This window comes from Mus caroli, chromosome 10 (assembly GCF_900094665.2).
Source record: "Mus caroli chromosome 10, CAROLI_EIJ_v1.1, whole genome shotgun sequence".
Taxonomy (NCBI): Eukaryota; Metazoa; Chordata; class Mammalia; order Rodentia; family Muridae; genus Mus; species Mus caroli.
In genome coordinates, this window is record NC_034579.1 from 100,484,329 (window position 1) to 100,501,781 (window position 17,453).

Sequence of the window (17,453 nt, forward strand, 5' to 3'; positions counted from 1 at the left end):
GACGCACCTCATGAATCCTGTGTATAATCCGGCTCCCAAAGCAGTGCAGTGTGCTGAGTTATATTTGTTGATAAGCCTAATTTGGAATATGCTGAGTTAGAGAGATTTAGATAGAGGTTACCTGCCAGAGCAGGATAACATTGACCAGGACACATTTCAAGACTGCCACGTGCCATGGGTCATGCTAGAAACACAAGTCAGGAAATGAATTGAGTCCAAAGTAAGGAATGGAGAATTCCAGTCACTGTGATAGTTACACAGAGATATAAACTCCTGACTCTTCCCATCACCAAAAGAAGTGGGTTAACTTCCTCTTTCTCACTGTTGCCTGGCTTTATAACTTGTTTTACTAAGAGAATTATAGTTTGGATGTACAATGGCCCCCACAATCTCATATGTTAGAACACTAGTATTTCAGAAGGTGGCGCCACCAGTTGGGAAGATCATGAACTCTTTAAGGGGTGAGGCTTCCTGGAGGAAGTGTGCTACCAGAGGCAGGCCTTGTGCTTTGAAATCCAGTCCGATTTCCTGCTCATTCTTAGCTTCCAGAGATGCAATGAGACCAGCTACCTTCTTCTCTTGCTACCGTGCTGATCCATCCATGATAAAGTATAAACCAAAATAAACACTTCCTTTCTCACTTTCCTTCTTGTTCAATATTTTTTTGTTGTTGATGGTACAGCAGTAAGATGAGTAACTGGTTCAGAAAATACAGCAGAAATATTGATTTTATTTTATAGTCAAGTTATAAGAAGCCTTACAAATGTCTGCCTGAGTCTCCTAAAACACAGGATGTAAAGCAATTCTGTTAGGTATGTGATCTCAGGAATTATTGCTCTTTGTGATTTTCATCTCTTATTTGTACAATAAAAATTCAATATTTGTTAGTCAGTGCTTTCTATTATTTCCTGCATAATCTATAATAATATGTGTTAACTAGTATGTAGTTAGGATTTGTCTTACTTTCTGCTTTGCAGATGATAACTTTTATAAGACTTTATGAGTGTAATAACTATTCTGGTCAAATTTTATAATATTATTACAAAGTAAACCACTAACCAACAAAAATACCTATAATTGTAATTCTTTAAGTAAATACATTTGATATTGTGTACCATGTAGGCAATGTGGGAACATTCGGTGCTAATATTTTTAGAAGTCCTTTGTTATTCAAGCATGGCTTTTCTGGGGTTACAAGTAGTTGTACATTAATATTATCCCCAGAAACACCATCTCTATATAGGACAGAGAATTAAATTTCCTCTTTAATCTAACAACTGTTATAACCCCAAAGGGAGAGTTCCAGGAAATACCACTCTCAGATTAAATAATAAGGAAGCCATTCTAAGCAGGGATGTATGGGTACTGAATAGCCACGAATTTCATCTCGCTCACATCTTTCAAATGGATGGAAACTGAGACACTATAGAGCTTGAGTATAGCAATTTGCTTCCATATGGTGACTGCCATTCTCCACAGTCTCCTAGACTAAATTTTCATACTTGTCTCAATGAACTTGCACTGTGCACATGAGAAAAGGGGAGCTCTCCAGACTCTTTCCTAGGAAACTCCTCTCTAGCAGGTTTTAGTTTAAGAAACAATGCTGTTGTCTGTGTTACTTCTAGAAATTTGTCCCTCAGCTGAGGTGAAGTGGCTTAATGTCAGCTCAGAGGCAGCCTAATGAGGCATTCACTGCCTGAGAGTTACAGATGACAAAGACCTTTACTGCTTGCTTCTTGGTTATGCTGCCTCGCCTGCCCTACAGTTTCCTTTGGAATAAAGAAGTCTTCTCTTGGTCTCAATCATTAGGGGACCAGTTTCCAAAGGGGAAAGGTGACTTCTTTTTGCAAGAAGAAATTGATGGACTGCAGATAATGTGTTATGGTAGGCTATTGGGTAAACAGACCTCCAGCCTTCCAAGTGATGTTAGAAATGTGATTCATTGAACAATCTGACATTAAGAATTTTGCTCCTAAGCCGGGCGTGGTGGCGCACGCCTTTAATCCCAGCACTTGGGAGGCAGAGGCAGGCGGATTTCTGAGTTCGAGGCCAGCCTGGTCTACAAAGTGAGTGCCAGGACAGCCAGGGCTACACAGAGAAACCCTGTCTCGAAAAACCAAAAAAAAAAAAAAAAGAATTTTGCTCCTGATAACCATTTGAGTTAAGTCTAGATCAGATCACTGGGGTATCTCTAAATACTCTGAATACTGTATGAAAGAATACGTATGTTAATTAAAGAAATACTTCTCATTACTCATTGAACATATCAGGTGCATTGTGCACTTGTAAAATTAGATTTCATAAAGTCAGTGTTATTACTTTTAAATGAAAGCTTCATTACATTTTCGACACCATCTTATTTTAGTTTTGTAGGGAATTATAAAGTTTTTATAATTATAGAGTTTTTAATATTTAATATTAAGATTATTACTATATGTTTAGTATTATTTTTAATATTTAATATTTTATTATAATAAAATCATGCCACTTTTATCCTTTCTTTCTTTCCCAAGCCTTTCCATATATTTCCCTCCTTTCTCTTTTTCAAATTCATGGCCTTTAAAAAAATTATATATAAGCATTTTTATATAGAGAAATGTATGTATAACTTTTATGCATAGGAATATATATTCCTAAATACATAAATACAATCTTCTCAGTCTATATAATGTTACTTGTGGGTATATACTTACCGGTTGACCATCAGTATTAGATAACTAGTAGGTGTGCTCTCCCATAGGAAAGCAACTAAATTAATGGAACAGATGTGGTTACATTTAAAACCTGACCTTAAAACCAGCATTTGAGTAAGTTTGTCCTTCCTTAATTTACTAAGAACCATGAACCTTTGCATTTTCTGTAGAAACAGCAAGTGAAGAAATTTGCATAATACAAGTTAATAAGTCAAATTTATGTCAAACCACAAAGAAATCTTTATCTTGCACCTTGGAGCCTCTTCATGTAGAATCCTTATGATCCCTTTTCAGGGAAAAGAAAGACTTTCTGTGTAGAAGCAACCATCCATACTATAGTATCACCATGCTAATCTGGTCACAGTGGCCACATTTGGCTCTGAACTCAGGCCTTCTCCCTCCTTTATGTAATGGCTTATATTCCTTTGCACCTCATGCGTGAGCACGTGCACACACACACACACACACACACACACACACACACACACAAAACCAATCAGATATAGTGAAGCCTTCTGGAGAACAGGTGTGCTACCAACCTACAGTAGTAGTGTCTACATGCAAAACCTTAAGAAATTTTACACAAATAGTCAAAGTTAGAGATTGAGTTAGAGTGCCCACTGTAATCCCAGCAGCTGAGAGGCACAGGCAGAGTGATCACAGCAGGCTCACAGCTAGCCTGTGCGTTTGAGGCCAGCAAGGACTACACAGCAAAACCTGTCTCAAAAAATAAAATAAAACAAGCACCTTAGAGGCTGAGGGCATGCTGTATAATTGCACCTTATTAACATCTCCTCTCAGTACCTCACAGGTGGCTTCTTTGTGTCCCTCTCAGGTGGAATACTCACCAAAAAAATGTCTGGATGATTATTTCAATTTAATTTTCTGTTTATTCATCCAACTTTTCTCTCAATTTCTTCAGATGAGCTTCTAGGGAATAATAAAAAGTTCCTGTCCATCTCACAGATGCATATGTACACACATTCATAATGCGGATAACAAAACTTCTAAAAGACTATAAAAATGAGGGATCATTTTGCAATATAGTTTTGAAGCTGTCTTATGCTGGTTTTCTAATAATAGAAAAAATATCCGCCTCCTTTAAATATTTTATTGATAATAATAGTACATTTATTTATCAAGTTATTTTAAGGCATATACAAATAGTTAATAAAACCTGGCTCATGATTGACAAAGTACTGTATATAGTGAAATGACATATACTTTTTAAGCTTTTGTGCTTAAACAAATGATATTATCCTGCAAAATTTTACAATCCTTTTTTTATATACAACTGGACATTGTATGAAATAACAACAAAGAAAAGGGGGCTTCATTTACCAGGCATTCTTGAAATATGCTTACAATGAAAATGTGATATTTTTATAAGTCACATCAACAAATTTAAAAGAAATTCATAAATTATTTCAATACATATCTACAAGGCTAACTGTGTGATCATATTTAACCCATTCTTAAATGTTTCATGTTCATGATTTGCTAATTTTGTTGGGGATGTTATTTTTAGAGGCCAAGAAACAAATTAGTTATTTCAATGTTATTTATGGGGAAATTTACAAATTTTTTATAGTTTGAAATTGCCCTCAATGTATTATTTATAGCTTACATTGAAAGAAATATTTCTTATAAAAAGATATGATTATAAGATTAAAAGATTATAAGAAAGTATATATCATTAGGCACATTTTCATTTGATGATACACTATTAACAAAAGATTAAAGAGAAAAGCAAACGTTAAATATATTTTTAATTCCCTGTAATGGATTCCAAGCTATTAAAATGTTATTTTGAAGAAAAATATAGAGCTCTAAATACCAAAGTTATTTTGATGTGCAATATTTACAATATATATGTATAAGTTAAGAATTATTCTAAGTAACTGCCAATTAATTGCCTCCATCAGAAAAATAGTACTGGAATCATGTATCTAAAGCAATCGGAAGCTAAAAAAAAAAAAAAAATAAAAAAAAAAAAAAAAAAAACGAAAGCAAGAAGAACAGGCAGAGGGGAAACCATTATTGCAAATGTGACTTTCAGTTAAATCCATTTTCTCATAAAGTGGCAAGACAGTATTTACAACCGAAAAGCACGTATTCTGCACAGCTTGTCTTTCCTTCAGACGCGGGGCTTCTTTTCCTCCATGTAGGACGCCCTCGAGAGTTCATAATACGTGATAGATAAGTCTGGAGCTGGAGGACCCTGGGGTAGCAGGCTGTGAGTTGGTGCTGGCCGCTGGAGAGAGGGAAGCTGTGTCCTGAAGAGCCAACTCGGATGGCTCTGTAGATGTGATCCGATCCACGATGCTGGACAAGCAATCCAAGCTGGACAAGGAGCTTTTATCTGCAGCACATGCTAACAGCCCAAGGAGAAAAGTGCTTTCAGAAAACCATCCCCACGCAGACAGGCTTGCTTGTGGTGCCCTTTAAACCAGAGGTCAGCACCTTTGACCTCATAGGTCAGGTGATCACAGAGGGACTGATGTAAAACTTTGCAGTAAATATCTAGCAATTCCCGAGGGTAGAGGTGTGGAAGATCCCTGGTAATATTTCAAGCAAAAGTGAGTGTGTGTGTGTGTGTGTGTGGATGCATGCACATGCATGCGTGTATGCTGGTCTGTCTGTCTGTCTGTCAGTGTAATCTGTAGCAGAAAATGGTCCATAGCCTCCCCCATGACAGCCATCGTTTATATACCTTTTCTAAAATACTACTTGGAAGGACAGACTGCCATGACTGAATTACGAGACTGAACAGATCTTTAAAGGTGTCTGAAGTTATCAGTTCTTACCATTTGTTACATCAGGACAGTAGATGCTGTCAAAGCTGCTGTTCTTTCGGGACCAGACAGGGCTGTTACATTCAGGCTGTTAACACAAAACACACAGAAATATATCTTTAAGCCTTGGCAAAAAGGCGCACAGACCTAGGGTGAGATCACACCAGCCCCCTAACTCAGGAAACTGAATGGTCTTAGTTCCCTCCCCGGCAGCACTGATTTAGAAAGGGGCTGATGTCTCCAAATCTGCAGGGCACCAAGGTCAGTCTCGGGGCTGGGAGAAGAGGAAAACAGAAGCAAAGAGAAGACAAGTCACAGAAATCCTGCATCAATGTGCCCTGGGTTGACCATGCAAAATGGATTGCAGTAGAAGGAAGCCACACTAATTCTGGGAGAGAACGCTTTCCCAGGGCAAAAACACATTAGAAACCTGCCAACACCAGAGCCCTCTGAAAACAGTGTATCAACATTGCTTTCCAGCCTGGCCTCAGAGCAGGAATTGGAATGAAGTTGGGATGCTTTCTAATTAGTTACTGAGCTATATACACTGGGTGGCTGCTCTAAGTAAGAAATAACAGAGAAAATACACTGTTAGTCACTTAAAGACAAGTCAACCTTTTACTACCATCTTCATGCATCTGCAAACAGCTAGGAAATCAAACTAAAATCCTGTAGGACAGTTTTCGTTCTTGTTTTTTAAATCTTTCTGTGAACACAGCTCTTAAAGCAATGGTCCCACTGAACCTGGTTTAGAAAAGGTACCAGGACTTTTCACAAAGACTATGGTAAAAGCGAGGCTTACCATGCCATCAGAGCAGTTGGAGGTGGGGCTGGTGGGCTCAGAGCAGCTCTGTCCCGGCAGGCTGTAATAGTTCTCCACCTGTTCCCTCAGCAGCTCCTGGAGGCTCTCAATGTAGCGGATGGCATTCCTGAGAATCTCTACCTTGGGGAGTCTCTGGTTAGGGTTGGTGGTGGTGCACCTCTTGAGCGTCTCGAAAGCTTGGTTGACCTTCTTCAGGCGTCTACGCTCGCGCATGGTGGCGGCCTTGCGCCGATCCATGGTAGTGGACTTCCTCTTGCAAGCTTTGCAGGCCCACATGAGGCAGTGGCCAGCCTGGTGGTGGCCAGTAGGTGCACGCACGTGCTCCTCATCGTCTGAGCCCTGCAGCTCAGCTTTGTGTGCTCCGAAGGCTGTTACTCTTGGCTCAAACTGGTCCCCAAACTCATCCTCTGGTGAGGGGATACAGGAGCCTTCATAGAAGTACTCAGAAGGGGAGAACTGGCAGCCGTCCGTCATGTCCATCCTTCAGAGAAGCAGGTGGGAATACCTGGATTCAGCAGAGAGGGAGACACGCCAGTCTCTGGCTGCTGCAGGCCAGCAAATCCAGGCGGAGCTCCTGGAGTTTGAGACTGTCTCTCTGTAATTAACAAGGACAGATGCCTGTTGGCCAGGGTCGGTCAGTGGCTGAGGTTGGGGCTCTTTATATATTCCTGGGGGATGGGAAGGGAGGTTGGTCCCTGTAGCTGGGCGTTATTAGCATATCCCACCACAACCCCCCACAGGGGCTGTCTGGGCAAGCCTCTTGTCTTTCTTCTAGAGACACTTTGCAGTTTACTGGTCCCTTTGAGCTAATGATTTTACTGCAGCCCAACCTGCTCGGTGGCCTTCTGGATAAACTAAACCTAGGGATCACTTAAAGGGGATGGGGTTGGCTTCTTGAAATTAATCACACTTTAACATAATCATCAGCAGCAGCACGGTAGCAAGACATTAAACTCCTGTATTTCCGTCAGACACCAAAAGGGAACCTAGCTTCTGGATTCTTAACGCACGGATCTCCGGTGCTAGCTTCTCATTTTCATGAACTTTACCAAAAGATTGAGTCAGTTTGTGCACTGGTAACAGTTGGTAAAATAGTGAGGTGGCATTTTCATGGATGGCGTGAACCTAGAGAGCGTGGTGTTTCAAAACCTGTTTGACAAAGACCAAAGAAGTAAAGTTCTGATGAGATAGATGGTCATCTCATGGGGATGACAGTAGCTGAGTTTCCTTTCCGAGGTCTGGCTCTGTCAGAGGGTCACACGTTTCTTCTGCTGCCCTGAAAAGGAGGTGGACCAGGTGACCTTCCCCGCATCCTTCCCCTCCGAGCTTCCATCCTCCCCAGCACACGTGTCTGTTGCCTCTTCCTCTGCATCAGGCCTAGGCTAATACCTGCACTGGGAGATTCCCACGCCTGAGGACGGACACCGGCAGCGGTCCAGTTTCTCACAGAAAACTCCCCGTCCAGCTTGGGGTTTCTTTTCTCCAGAGTCTGCTGCTCCGCCCTACCGTGTCTACAGACTAAACAGCCAGCCAGGCTTCTCGGGGTCGCTAATTTTCTGCTTTTCAGGCCAGCTAACACCGTTACAGATGGGTCCCAGCTGCCAGCTAAGAGAGATCCTGGGCTAGTGTAAAATTTCCAACTCCTCTTAAAAGAGTGGCTTCACACACTTTGGTGACAAAAGCCTTTCAGAAATGCCATTTGCAGACAGGTCTTTGAAACTTTTGTCAACTGAAGACAAAGGGGAAAACTGCCATTCATATTCATATTCATATATATATATATATATATATATATATATATATATGATCATCCTGTTCCTCTGCTTTTATGATTTCTTCTCCACTGCTGACCCGCTTTCAGATCACGTGAGAGGGGAGCTGTTATTCATATCCAAGAAACACCATTACTTACGGTCAACACAAATTCTCTGAGAGCTTTGAACCTCTTTTTTGTAGCCCCGTTGTAAAAATGGACTGTTCACACTTGGGAGTGTCATCCAATTAAGTAAGTGTTGTGGATTCAAAGTGACCCTTTGTGTGTGTGTGTGTGTATGTGTGTCTGTGTGTGTGTGTGTTGCACTTGCCTTTCAATGGTGATGGTGATGATGATGATGATGATGACGACAACTCAGAGTGACTTTTCTAAAGCAGCCAAGATTGACAGATCTGGTATCTATAGGGGCCAGATAAATTATAATTGTCTGTGAAGGCAAGTACTTTAAGGAAGGGACCGGAAAGTGTCAATCACTGCACTTGCTAGCTGCGTCTGTCTCTGTTCCCTCTACCCTGTCCTATAATCTTGAAGACAGATTTCTTCTGTAAATCAGGTCTGGTGGGTCTCACACTGAGGGGCTATTTAATCAATTGGCCAATGAAAAATCCAACTGTACCCCTATTAGGACTGGATTAAAAATGTCTGCCTTTGAAATGAATGCAATATTGGGACAACATTAGATTTAAACATACATACATACACACACACACACACACACACACACACACACACACACACACGTACTCCTGAAGACAAGGCTCCCGTGGATGCATCTGATTGAGCACATAGCACATGTGGAACTTCTGTGACACTGTTTTGGAGAGGTAGATATTCTCACCCTCAGATTCACAGCAAAATTCATAGAGAGGATACGGTCAGCAACTTCACTACATAAAACCATAGTCTTCCTCTTCCTCCTTCTCTCTTTGTTTCTCCTCTCCTTCCTTCTCTGCCTATCCATCCCTTTCTTCCCCCCACCCCTTCCTCCTTTCCATCTTTCATCTTCACCTTCCTTACCTCTGTCTTATATTTGGGGTAACTAAAACAGACCAGTGATGGAGATGCAAACGTGGTCCTTAAGGTGGAAGTGGAAGCAGCTCCATGCTGCCGACTGACCTTCCCACTGTTTCCCAGTCAGCCTCTTACTGTTGTGTGTGCCTAATAGCTACTGCCTCGAATCTGCCCTGCACGGTTGATTTATTGTTCCTCACCATTGTCACAAAGTAACGTGGTACTGGAAAGGATTCCATTTTGTTTGTTTGTTTGTTTTAGGTAAACTTTAACGCTAGGGCTGAGTAATTTACCCTTGTCCACACAGGATTTGAAGTACTCTCCCTGTTTTTAGAAATGGTTCCGAGTCCCTGGAAGTGATCCTGCTTGCTTCATACTCAGTGTTGGGTGGTGGGGTGGGGGCTTCCTTGACTCACCAAACAGAAAAGCTTACAAACTGGTGTCTTTTCTCTGGGCTCTTGCGCTGGGAAGCTGCTGTCACTCAGGGGGCCCCTTGTCAGTAGCAGGAGTGCTCAGAAGTTAGGGCTGTCTTTGGTAAGGTGATCTCAAAACAAATTTACCAGAGAGCAGCAGGCTGAGTGGAACTAAAGACGCAGGGAAAACACAAGCGCGGGCCGCTTAATGAGCACGGCTGAGGGGGTCCGTGTGGAGGGCCCTTTGGGACGCAAGTGCTGAAAATCGGGTCTCAGACCACAAGAATAAAAAATGAGACAAGTTTTAAGCCATTGCCACAGCTAGAGAGAGAGAGAGAGAGAGAGAGAGAGAGAGAGAGAGAGAGAGAGAGAGATCGAAAAACTGAGGTAGTCTGCAAAAAGGGAAGAAAACTGGCTCCTGAGATGAAAAAGGCTCACATGCATATTCGAATGCACAGTGGAATCCTTTCTCTTCACNAAAAAATGAGACAAGTTTTAAGCCATTGCCACAGAGAGAGAGAGAGAGAGAGAGAGAGAGAGAGAGAGAGAGAGAGAGAGAGAGAGATCAAAAACCTGAGGTAGTCTGCAAAAAGGGAAGAAAACTGGCTCCTGAGATGAAAAAGGCTCACATGCATATTCGAATGCACAGTGGAATCCTTTCTCTTCACTTCTGCCCCTACCTGCAGAGCTCTGCTTCTCTGTTTTGAAGAGGACATCCCAATGTGCTAAACAATTTTAAATTGTTATCAGCTCTGGAAGCTGGGCACACCTATGTAAACACATTAGTACCTGCCAGAGCAGTGAAAAGAATTTGTGGACCAGACAGCTGAGGAAGACATTGGCCTCCGCTTGAATCTGAAGACTTCCAAGAGAGATCAAAGGACTATGTAAGGACATTTAGCAGCCTGAAGAAGAGGAAAGAAGTAGCCTGTCTCTTCCACCCTACCTTTGTGGCTGTATAGGGCAGGGACCTCTCATCCTACAGAATGACTCAGAGTTAGGCTTGCAAAACACTTTCTGCAGACAGAATCCGCCAGGACCAAGGATCATCTTTGAAAAGATTTCATTACTGTGTGGAAGTAACTGGTGGCTTCTGTCCACAGAAATATCATGTGGTGTGTTTACTCATGATCAGACAATGAAATTAATATAATGTTTAAAATTAAGTGCTTTTGGAATCTCTATGTGGTGATATGAGAACCAAATGAAAAAAATCAGTTAAATGTTTCCAAAGGAAGAATATAAATGGTAGAGGGATGTCTTTATAATTTTAAAAGTGACTTTCATCTTCCTGATTTTTCCTGTCCTCCTGAGTTGTTAAGAGCCCCTGAATTTCTGTCCTACACACACACACACACACACACACACACACACACACACACACACACAAACCATCTTTAAAAGTTGACAGAGAATTGAGATCACTTGATAAAAGCAAATTTTCCCAATGTCTGTGGTCCTGCTATGGTGATGAAAGTTAGCTTTAGAAGGCTTATTGATATTTGATATCTATGAATTATTTCAGTAATAGCATAGCAGAAAACCACTCATTATTTAATATGTGACATTATATGAATCTCTAAAAAGAGATCTAAGTTCAATCCCAAAGTCCTTATCTTTAATAAGTTATTATATCTTAATTTTCTGCTTCCATAGTCCTGTTTATTTTGGCTTTGACCTTGGTTAAAGATTATCATCATTAATATCAAACAAAAACAGTTCAAATCACAAACACACCAAGGATTTCATTGGAAATCCTAACATGTCAGCTATATCACCAAAGGTCATATGAACTCTTTGGAAAATATTTTCTCTATTTAATGAAGAGCCTTTCATAGGCAACCTCACTCCAAACAATTTCTCAAGTTACCCAGCTAAGAAGATTTGGTTTGCAAAGACTGAATGAAATCCATCAACAAGGAAAGACCAGGAGTTGATAAAAGCATCCTGATGCAAAGTAGTTCAACTATAAGTCTTCTTATAAATAATCTAAGATGAATATATTTATTTGATGAGTTGTGACATATCAATTGCACACAGAATCCGGTCTTTAAAAGTAATGGTACAGAAGTACATTTTAGGGCAAATCCTTTGGATGACAAAATATTCAGAGATATAGAATGTGTACGGTTAGTAAAGATGGAGACCACCCAGACTGAGTTAGGTAGATTTTGGTTGGGTGATTTGACTAGGGAATGCTTTGGCATTTAGTTTTCAAAGTCAGGCTGTAATCTGGAGTTTATTAGTTCACTGCACTTGGAGGAAGAGGTTTGCAGGAACAATTGTCCATGAGAGCCAAATAATTGTATGGTCCATAGATGTTCTTATCTTTCTGGATGCATAGTAAGTAGCTGAGGGTAGAGTTGACTTATGGCCAAGTAAAGAATGTAGTTCTCACTGGTTATAGTTGGATTGCATTAATACAAGACTAAGAATGGCTTTACCTCTTGCTCAGTATGATTGCTGTTCCTGGCTGGAGTCAGCAAGGACAAGAAGCTACAGTTTGGGGTGACATGCCTGTTGATGGTCAATTGAGATTTACTAATAATATAAAATAAAAAGAATTGATCTTAGTGTCAGTTTGTGTCTTCATGGGCTATCTGTGAATTTTCACAGGCCCTTGAGAAAGGGCCTCACTCCCATTGTCTTATAAACAAGAAATCAGGACTCATCAGGAGAGGGATTGGCTTAGGCTGTATAGTCTGGATTTAGTTTAGGTAAAGAGGCCTCAAAGAGACTCGGCAGTTTTCTAGACCTGTGTCTCTCAAACATTTTAAAAAGGAATTATATGCCAATACCAGTATCCTTAACCAAACACTCTGAGCTTTTCATATGATCAGAAAATAAGTTAGTTACAGGTAAGGCAGACAGAATCACAGTACAGCAACTCTAACCCACCCTTCCTACCATCCACCCCCACTCCCTCTGACAAGTCATGCTCAGAAAGTTTTAGGTATTGGTTGGATTTCTGCATTAGAGAGATTGAACCTCAACATTTACACAAATATCCCAAACTCGGGAAAACCTTGGATTTGGAAATATTTCCAACACCTATACATTTTGGATAAGGGATTCTCAACATATCCTAGCTCCAAGAAAAGTTTTTAAAGGGTGGCAAAATAGAGCTGCCTATCTGCGGAGTGCAGTGTCTGTGGTGCTCTCTGGAACTAGTGCGTTACTCAACACAGGGAGGGTTAGGACACGGATCCCGGCTGGCAAATGTTTGGTTCCCTTTGACTTTTACATGAGAACTACAGAGAGGCAGTGGAGTTCCGGGGTGGTAAGCGGAGATGGCGAGAGTACTGGCCACAGAAGGGTAGATGGAAGGAAGGGTTTAGCAGACCTGGCGTGCTTTGCTCTGCTTTCTTCCCCACTGTGTTTCTTGGTGGTCGGTTTTTTCCCCCTGAGGTTACAGGAAAAACAGAAGCGGCACACGTTGTAAAATCTTCACGGAGTAGAGCTCCTGGGGCTTCCAGCTCTCTCTGGGGCTTTTCTGTTTGGTCCAGTTAAGAGGTTTCATGTGTGTTGTTGTTGTCTTTTGCTACCAAGCATTTAACCCTTCTACTATTGAAGCAGTCCCCCCCCCCCCACACACACACACACTTTCAAGGATGTTCACTCTTCTCCAAGAGACAGATTGCACTTCTCTTTTATCTTTCTGTTTGGAAAATAAACTCAAACCAAAGAGCACTTGAAAATATTCCAGTCTGCTGGGGGCTAGTCTAGTTCAAGAAAAACGGCTATCAGGCCCATGTAGGTCCTGGCTACTTTAGATCTACACTAGGAAACAGTCTGGGACACCAAGGACCGAAAAATAAATAAATAGGGCCAATTAATTGGATATATTTTAGGGAAATGAACAAAGAATTCTTTTGGGGAGATTTGAAAGATTTTTGTATATTTATAATTAAATTTCAGAGGAAGGAAATCCCATCCAGATCACCAACCATAGAACAGTGTGGGGGACAGAAAGAAAGAAAGAAAGAAAGAAAGAAAGAAAGAAAGAAAGAAAGAAAGAAAGAAAGAGGAAAAGCCACAGAAAGGAGAGAAGAGACATTTTCTGGATACTCCCTTCTACTAACCAGAAGTGAGGAGTCTACATGGAATATTAAAGTGCCCAGTTTAACTGTGATTACGGCTCCCAAATTCATTTTCCTCCCTATAAATTAGGCTGAAAGAAGAGGCCCAAATAAGTGGTCACATGCGGTATCTAAGTTAAAATATGGCTATTCGTTTTTGTACAAGTCCTTAGAGTCCTTACCGTTAAATCAAATTAAGGCCACCTTTGTACATGTAGAAATGTATTAATATTTTAATATTACAATATCAGGATCTTCACACATTTTATATACAATGTTTAAATCCACGTTTAAAATATATCCTTTAGGCTTACATAGAAACGAAAGTTCTAAGACTATTTACAAAAAGTACATTAAATACTATTAGGATTAAACGTTCTCTCTTTGATTTAGACAGGAATGAACTTCGTTTGCAACTGACAGAAAAGGGTCACGTGATCATAGTAAAAGTTAATATGTTATTAAAACCAACCAAACTAAAAACAAAATTAGGGTTCTAGAGCTAAGCTACTAGCCTTTCCGATATAATAATAATTATCATAATAAAAGCCCCAAGGCGAAGGACTTTCACTTGAGGTGGTGAGAAGTTTCTTTTTTAATACTAAATCTCTCGCCTTTCATAAAAGCTGGCATCTGTGAGCTCTAATCTAAATGATTAGGCGGAAAGGGGGGTCTTCCTGCTGGGTGAAGAATGTTCCAAATGCTGGTTGAGTTACTTCTCCACCACCTCCTCCACGCTGGGGAGTTTGCGTTCCTCTGAAGAAATACTGTCCACGATGGAAGAAAGGCGCTGAAGACTGCTGGAGGCTGAGGCATCCACACTTGCTCCTCCTGCGCACAGAGAACAAACACAAACCGCGCCTGTAGCTCCCTCTGTGTGCCCCACAAAAGGTTACCGAGGCCACGCGGAAGGATTGCATCCCTGAGAGCAATTTGGCTGTTGCTAGCTTTGAGCTCTTTGTGCTCGGCCAGAGCACCCCCTGTGCTGTGCTGTGCTGTGCTGTGCTGTGCTGTGCTGTGCTGTGCTGTGCTGTGCTGTGCTGTGCTGTGCTGAGCCTAGATGCTTCCAGTACAGCCCAGTGCCCTTTCTTTTAAGTTACCTTCCTTAGCAGTTATCACGAGGCCCCTGGAATGATCCGAAACACTTGGCCACTGGGGGCTGCAGGTGCGCAGGAAATCCGCACCCTCAAGCTGGAAGGAAAACCAAAGCAACAGATTAGAAAAGAAACAAATACGCAGGGGGGGAGGGAGGAGGGGTGGGAGGTGGAGGCTTGGGGGTGTCTCCCCTGCTTCCTTGGGCCAGACTGCATTTCCTGCTTAGGACAGGGGCTCTATCTTCTAGGGTCACTGGAGGTTCATTAGAGAGGCGAGGGGCGGGCAAGAAAGGGGGTAGGCACCAAGCAGGTGGAGGTTACGGTCTCAGGAAGACTTTTAATAGGCCTTTTATATTTCCCTGCCCTGGTCACATCTGGGCTTACAATTTCTTGCTTGGGTTTGTAGCTGTAGGGGTCCACGCCCAGCTCCTGCATCTTCTCTTGCTGATCCAGCCGGTGCAGCAGGTCCTGCAGACGCTCAATGTAGCTGATGGCGCTCCGCAGAATCTCCACCTTGGGCAGTCTCTGGTTGGGGTTGGCCACAGTCCGACGCTTCAGGGCCTCAAAGGCTTCGTTGATTTTCTTTAGTCTCCTCCTTTCGCGCAGGGTAGCTGCTTTCCGACGATCTGTGGGGGCAGATTTTCTCTTGCAAGTCTTGCAAGCCCAGATCAGACACTGGCCAGGGCAGTGGGGAGGCTGCAGGCCTGGGGGAGCCAGAACATGTTCCTCTCCACTGCTGTCGCTCCCGGCTTCCTGGGGCATTTGGTCCTGGCAAGGTGATAGGGTACCATCACTCCCTGGATACAAAGGAGAGCCCTCTGCCACTTCTAATGGCTGAAGAGTCACATTTTCTCCATCTAAGTAGAAGAAATAGGAGCCAGTTTCAAAAAGGTCCATCATCATGTTCTCCTCCTTGGCCTCTGACTGATCTGATCTGGGTGATGGACTCAAAAACCCAGAGGAGCCACCCAGATGGCATTTAATTAGTGCGGTGACATAAGTCGACCCAGCTTTATATATAGTAGCTACTGAAACTCAATCCAACTTCTAGCTGTCATGGAGCATCAGTCTCCCAAAGTGATTACAGCGAGTGCTCCCTAGAATATCTAGTTTGAAAGAAAACGGAGAAATGTCGCCTCTGAGAGTGAATGTGACCGTCCATAAGACAAACAGGTTAAAAACAAAAATGCACACAGATAGTCACAGCCCTGAAAGCATTCGGTGCTTCCATTTTGGACAGTTCCGACAGTAACCTGCTAACCAGGCAACTTCAAAAACAACTGGGGATTAACACTGCCCTGCTCCCCTCCCGCCAGAGTTCAACTGAATTCTAAGTATAGACCCATGATGAGAGATTTCATAGGCAATAGCCATTGCTCCAAAATAGCCTCATTAATATTTCCAGTGTGGTTCGGCTCCTTGCTCTGTTCTGCCTGTCAAAAAGATGCTATCCCTGTGATTAAAACCATTACCAGTCCTTCAAAGGTTACATATGACTTTCAGGCCTCAGCTTCAATAGAAGCAGGTAAATAATCTCTTTCCTCTCTTTTACTACATCTGTAAGATGAGGTGGGAGTTGGGGAGTGGGTGAAGGGTGCTCACGTCCCATGCTGTGAAGTGACTCAGGATTCTTTCATAGTGACCTTCCTTGGCTACCTGTTATTTTAGATAGTGCAATTAAAATATGAATTCTGCTTCCTTTTCCAGTTGGAGCAATAGCATATCAAGTGAGGACTGAGATACAAGAAGGAAATAAACATGGAATAAACCCCTAAAATAGTTGCGGTTAAAAACAAGAAACACAACAGTTGATTGATAGTTCAAATGTATCTTGAAATAATAAAAGGTTCTGTACCAAGTTTTATTCACCTTCTCGCTATCCATTGACTCTACCAAAGTTGGTTGCTTAGGATTCAGATGCGAAAGTAAGAAGACAAGGCGCATGTAATGAAACAAATGTTCTTTATTGTATAGTGTCCATAGTCCAACACATAAACATGTTGTTCCTAATGTAAAAATGAAGTATAGAGGGCTCCCAGATTTCAAAGAACTCTCTTTTGGTCCTAGCTGTGTTGACTTCTATTTCTGTGTCTATAGATAAGTACTCGTTGAAATACTTCAAGATGATAATGGTTGTCTTACAGAGTTTGGGTAGGCGTTCAATAAAATATTATCACACATGACTCATGTGCATGTAGCCATGCAGTGAACATTAGTTCACTAATGTTTAACATAAAACATAATATAACATAAAACTGTTGGGACTAAGCATTTCAAGACAAATAAACAACAGCTGGTGTTGCCCCCTCTCTCTGGCTATTCTCTCCTCCCCAAAATGTTTGTTCCTCTTTCTTTGATTTTCAATCCTTCTTGAGAATTCTGGAGGGAGTACTTCCACTACCAGTAAGCAGCTTTGGAGATAAAAGTCTCACTTTTTAGTAGGTACCCCAAAAAGTGAATGGAAAGTATAAGAACTTATTCTACCTCAAGCATTGGTTGGGTTGTGTTCCCTATGGCTTCCTTTTTCAAAAACTAAACTAAATTAATAAAACAGTAAAAGTCGTGCAAAAATCACTTTCATATTATTTAGGAATAAGTTAAAATTTTAACCCAAGATGCTTTATGTAGTCCTTCTCAACCTCCATTGAGAGCTGATCTTTGAGTGTTAACTATAAGCTGTTTGGGTCAGTTTTGTGTATTTGTTCTTGTGTAGCTGTGAGTTCCTTATCAAGACAGAGAGTCATCATTACACTCTGGGGTGGTAGAAAGCA

At 41.6% G+C, this 17,453-nt stretch overlaps 2 protein-coding genes across 2 annotated transcripts; both read right to left on the reverse strand.

Annotated features, from left to right (window-relative positions):
* Window positions 1-3,789: 3,789 nt before the first annotated feature.
* Myf5 (myogenic factor 5) lies at window positions 3,790-6,994 on the reverse strand. Its single transcript, XM_021175164.1, has 3 exons — window positions 6,291-6,994; window positions 5,501-5,576; window positions 3,790-5,067 (listed from the first exon to the last, which is right to left on the reverse strand). The coding sequence occupies exons 1-3, from the start codon at window positions 6,789-6,791 to the stop codon at window positions 4,877-4,879; spliced, it is 768 nt and encodes a 255-aa protein (XP_021030823.1). The 5' UTR covers window positions 6,792-6,994; the 3' UTR covers window positions 3,790-4,876.
* Window positions 6,995-13,805: 6,811 nt separating this feature from the next.
* On the reverse strand, window positions 13,806-15,664 carry Myf6 (myogenic factor 6). Its single transcript, XM_021175124.2, has 3 exons — window positions 15,067-15,664; window positions 14,689-14,779; window positions 13,806-14,419 (listed from the first exon to the last, which is right to left on the reverse strand). The coding sequence occupies exons 1-3, from the start codon at window positions 15,583-15,585 to the stop codon at window positions 14,301-14,303; spliced, it is 729 nt and encodes a 242-aa protein (XP_021030783.1). The 5' UTR covers window positions 15,586-15,664; the 3' UTR covers window positions 13,806-14,300.
* Window positions 15,665-17,453: the final 1,789 nt, after the last annotated feature.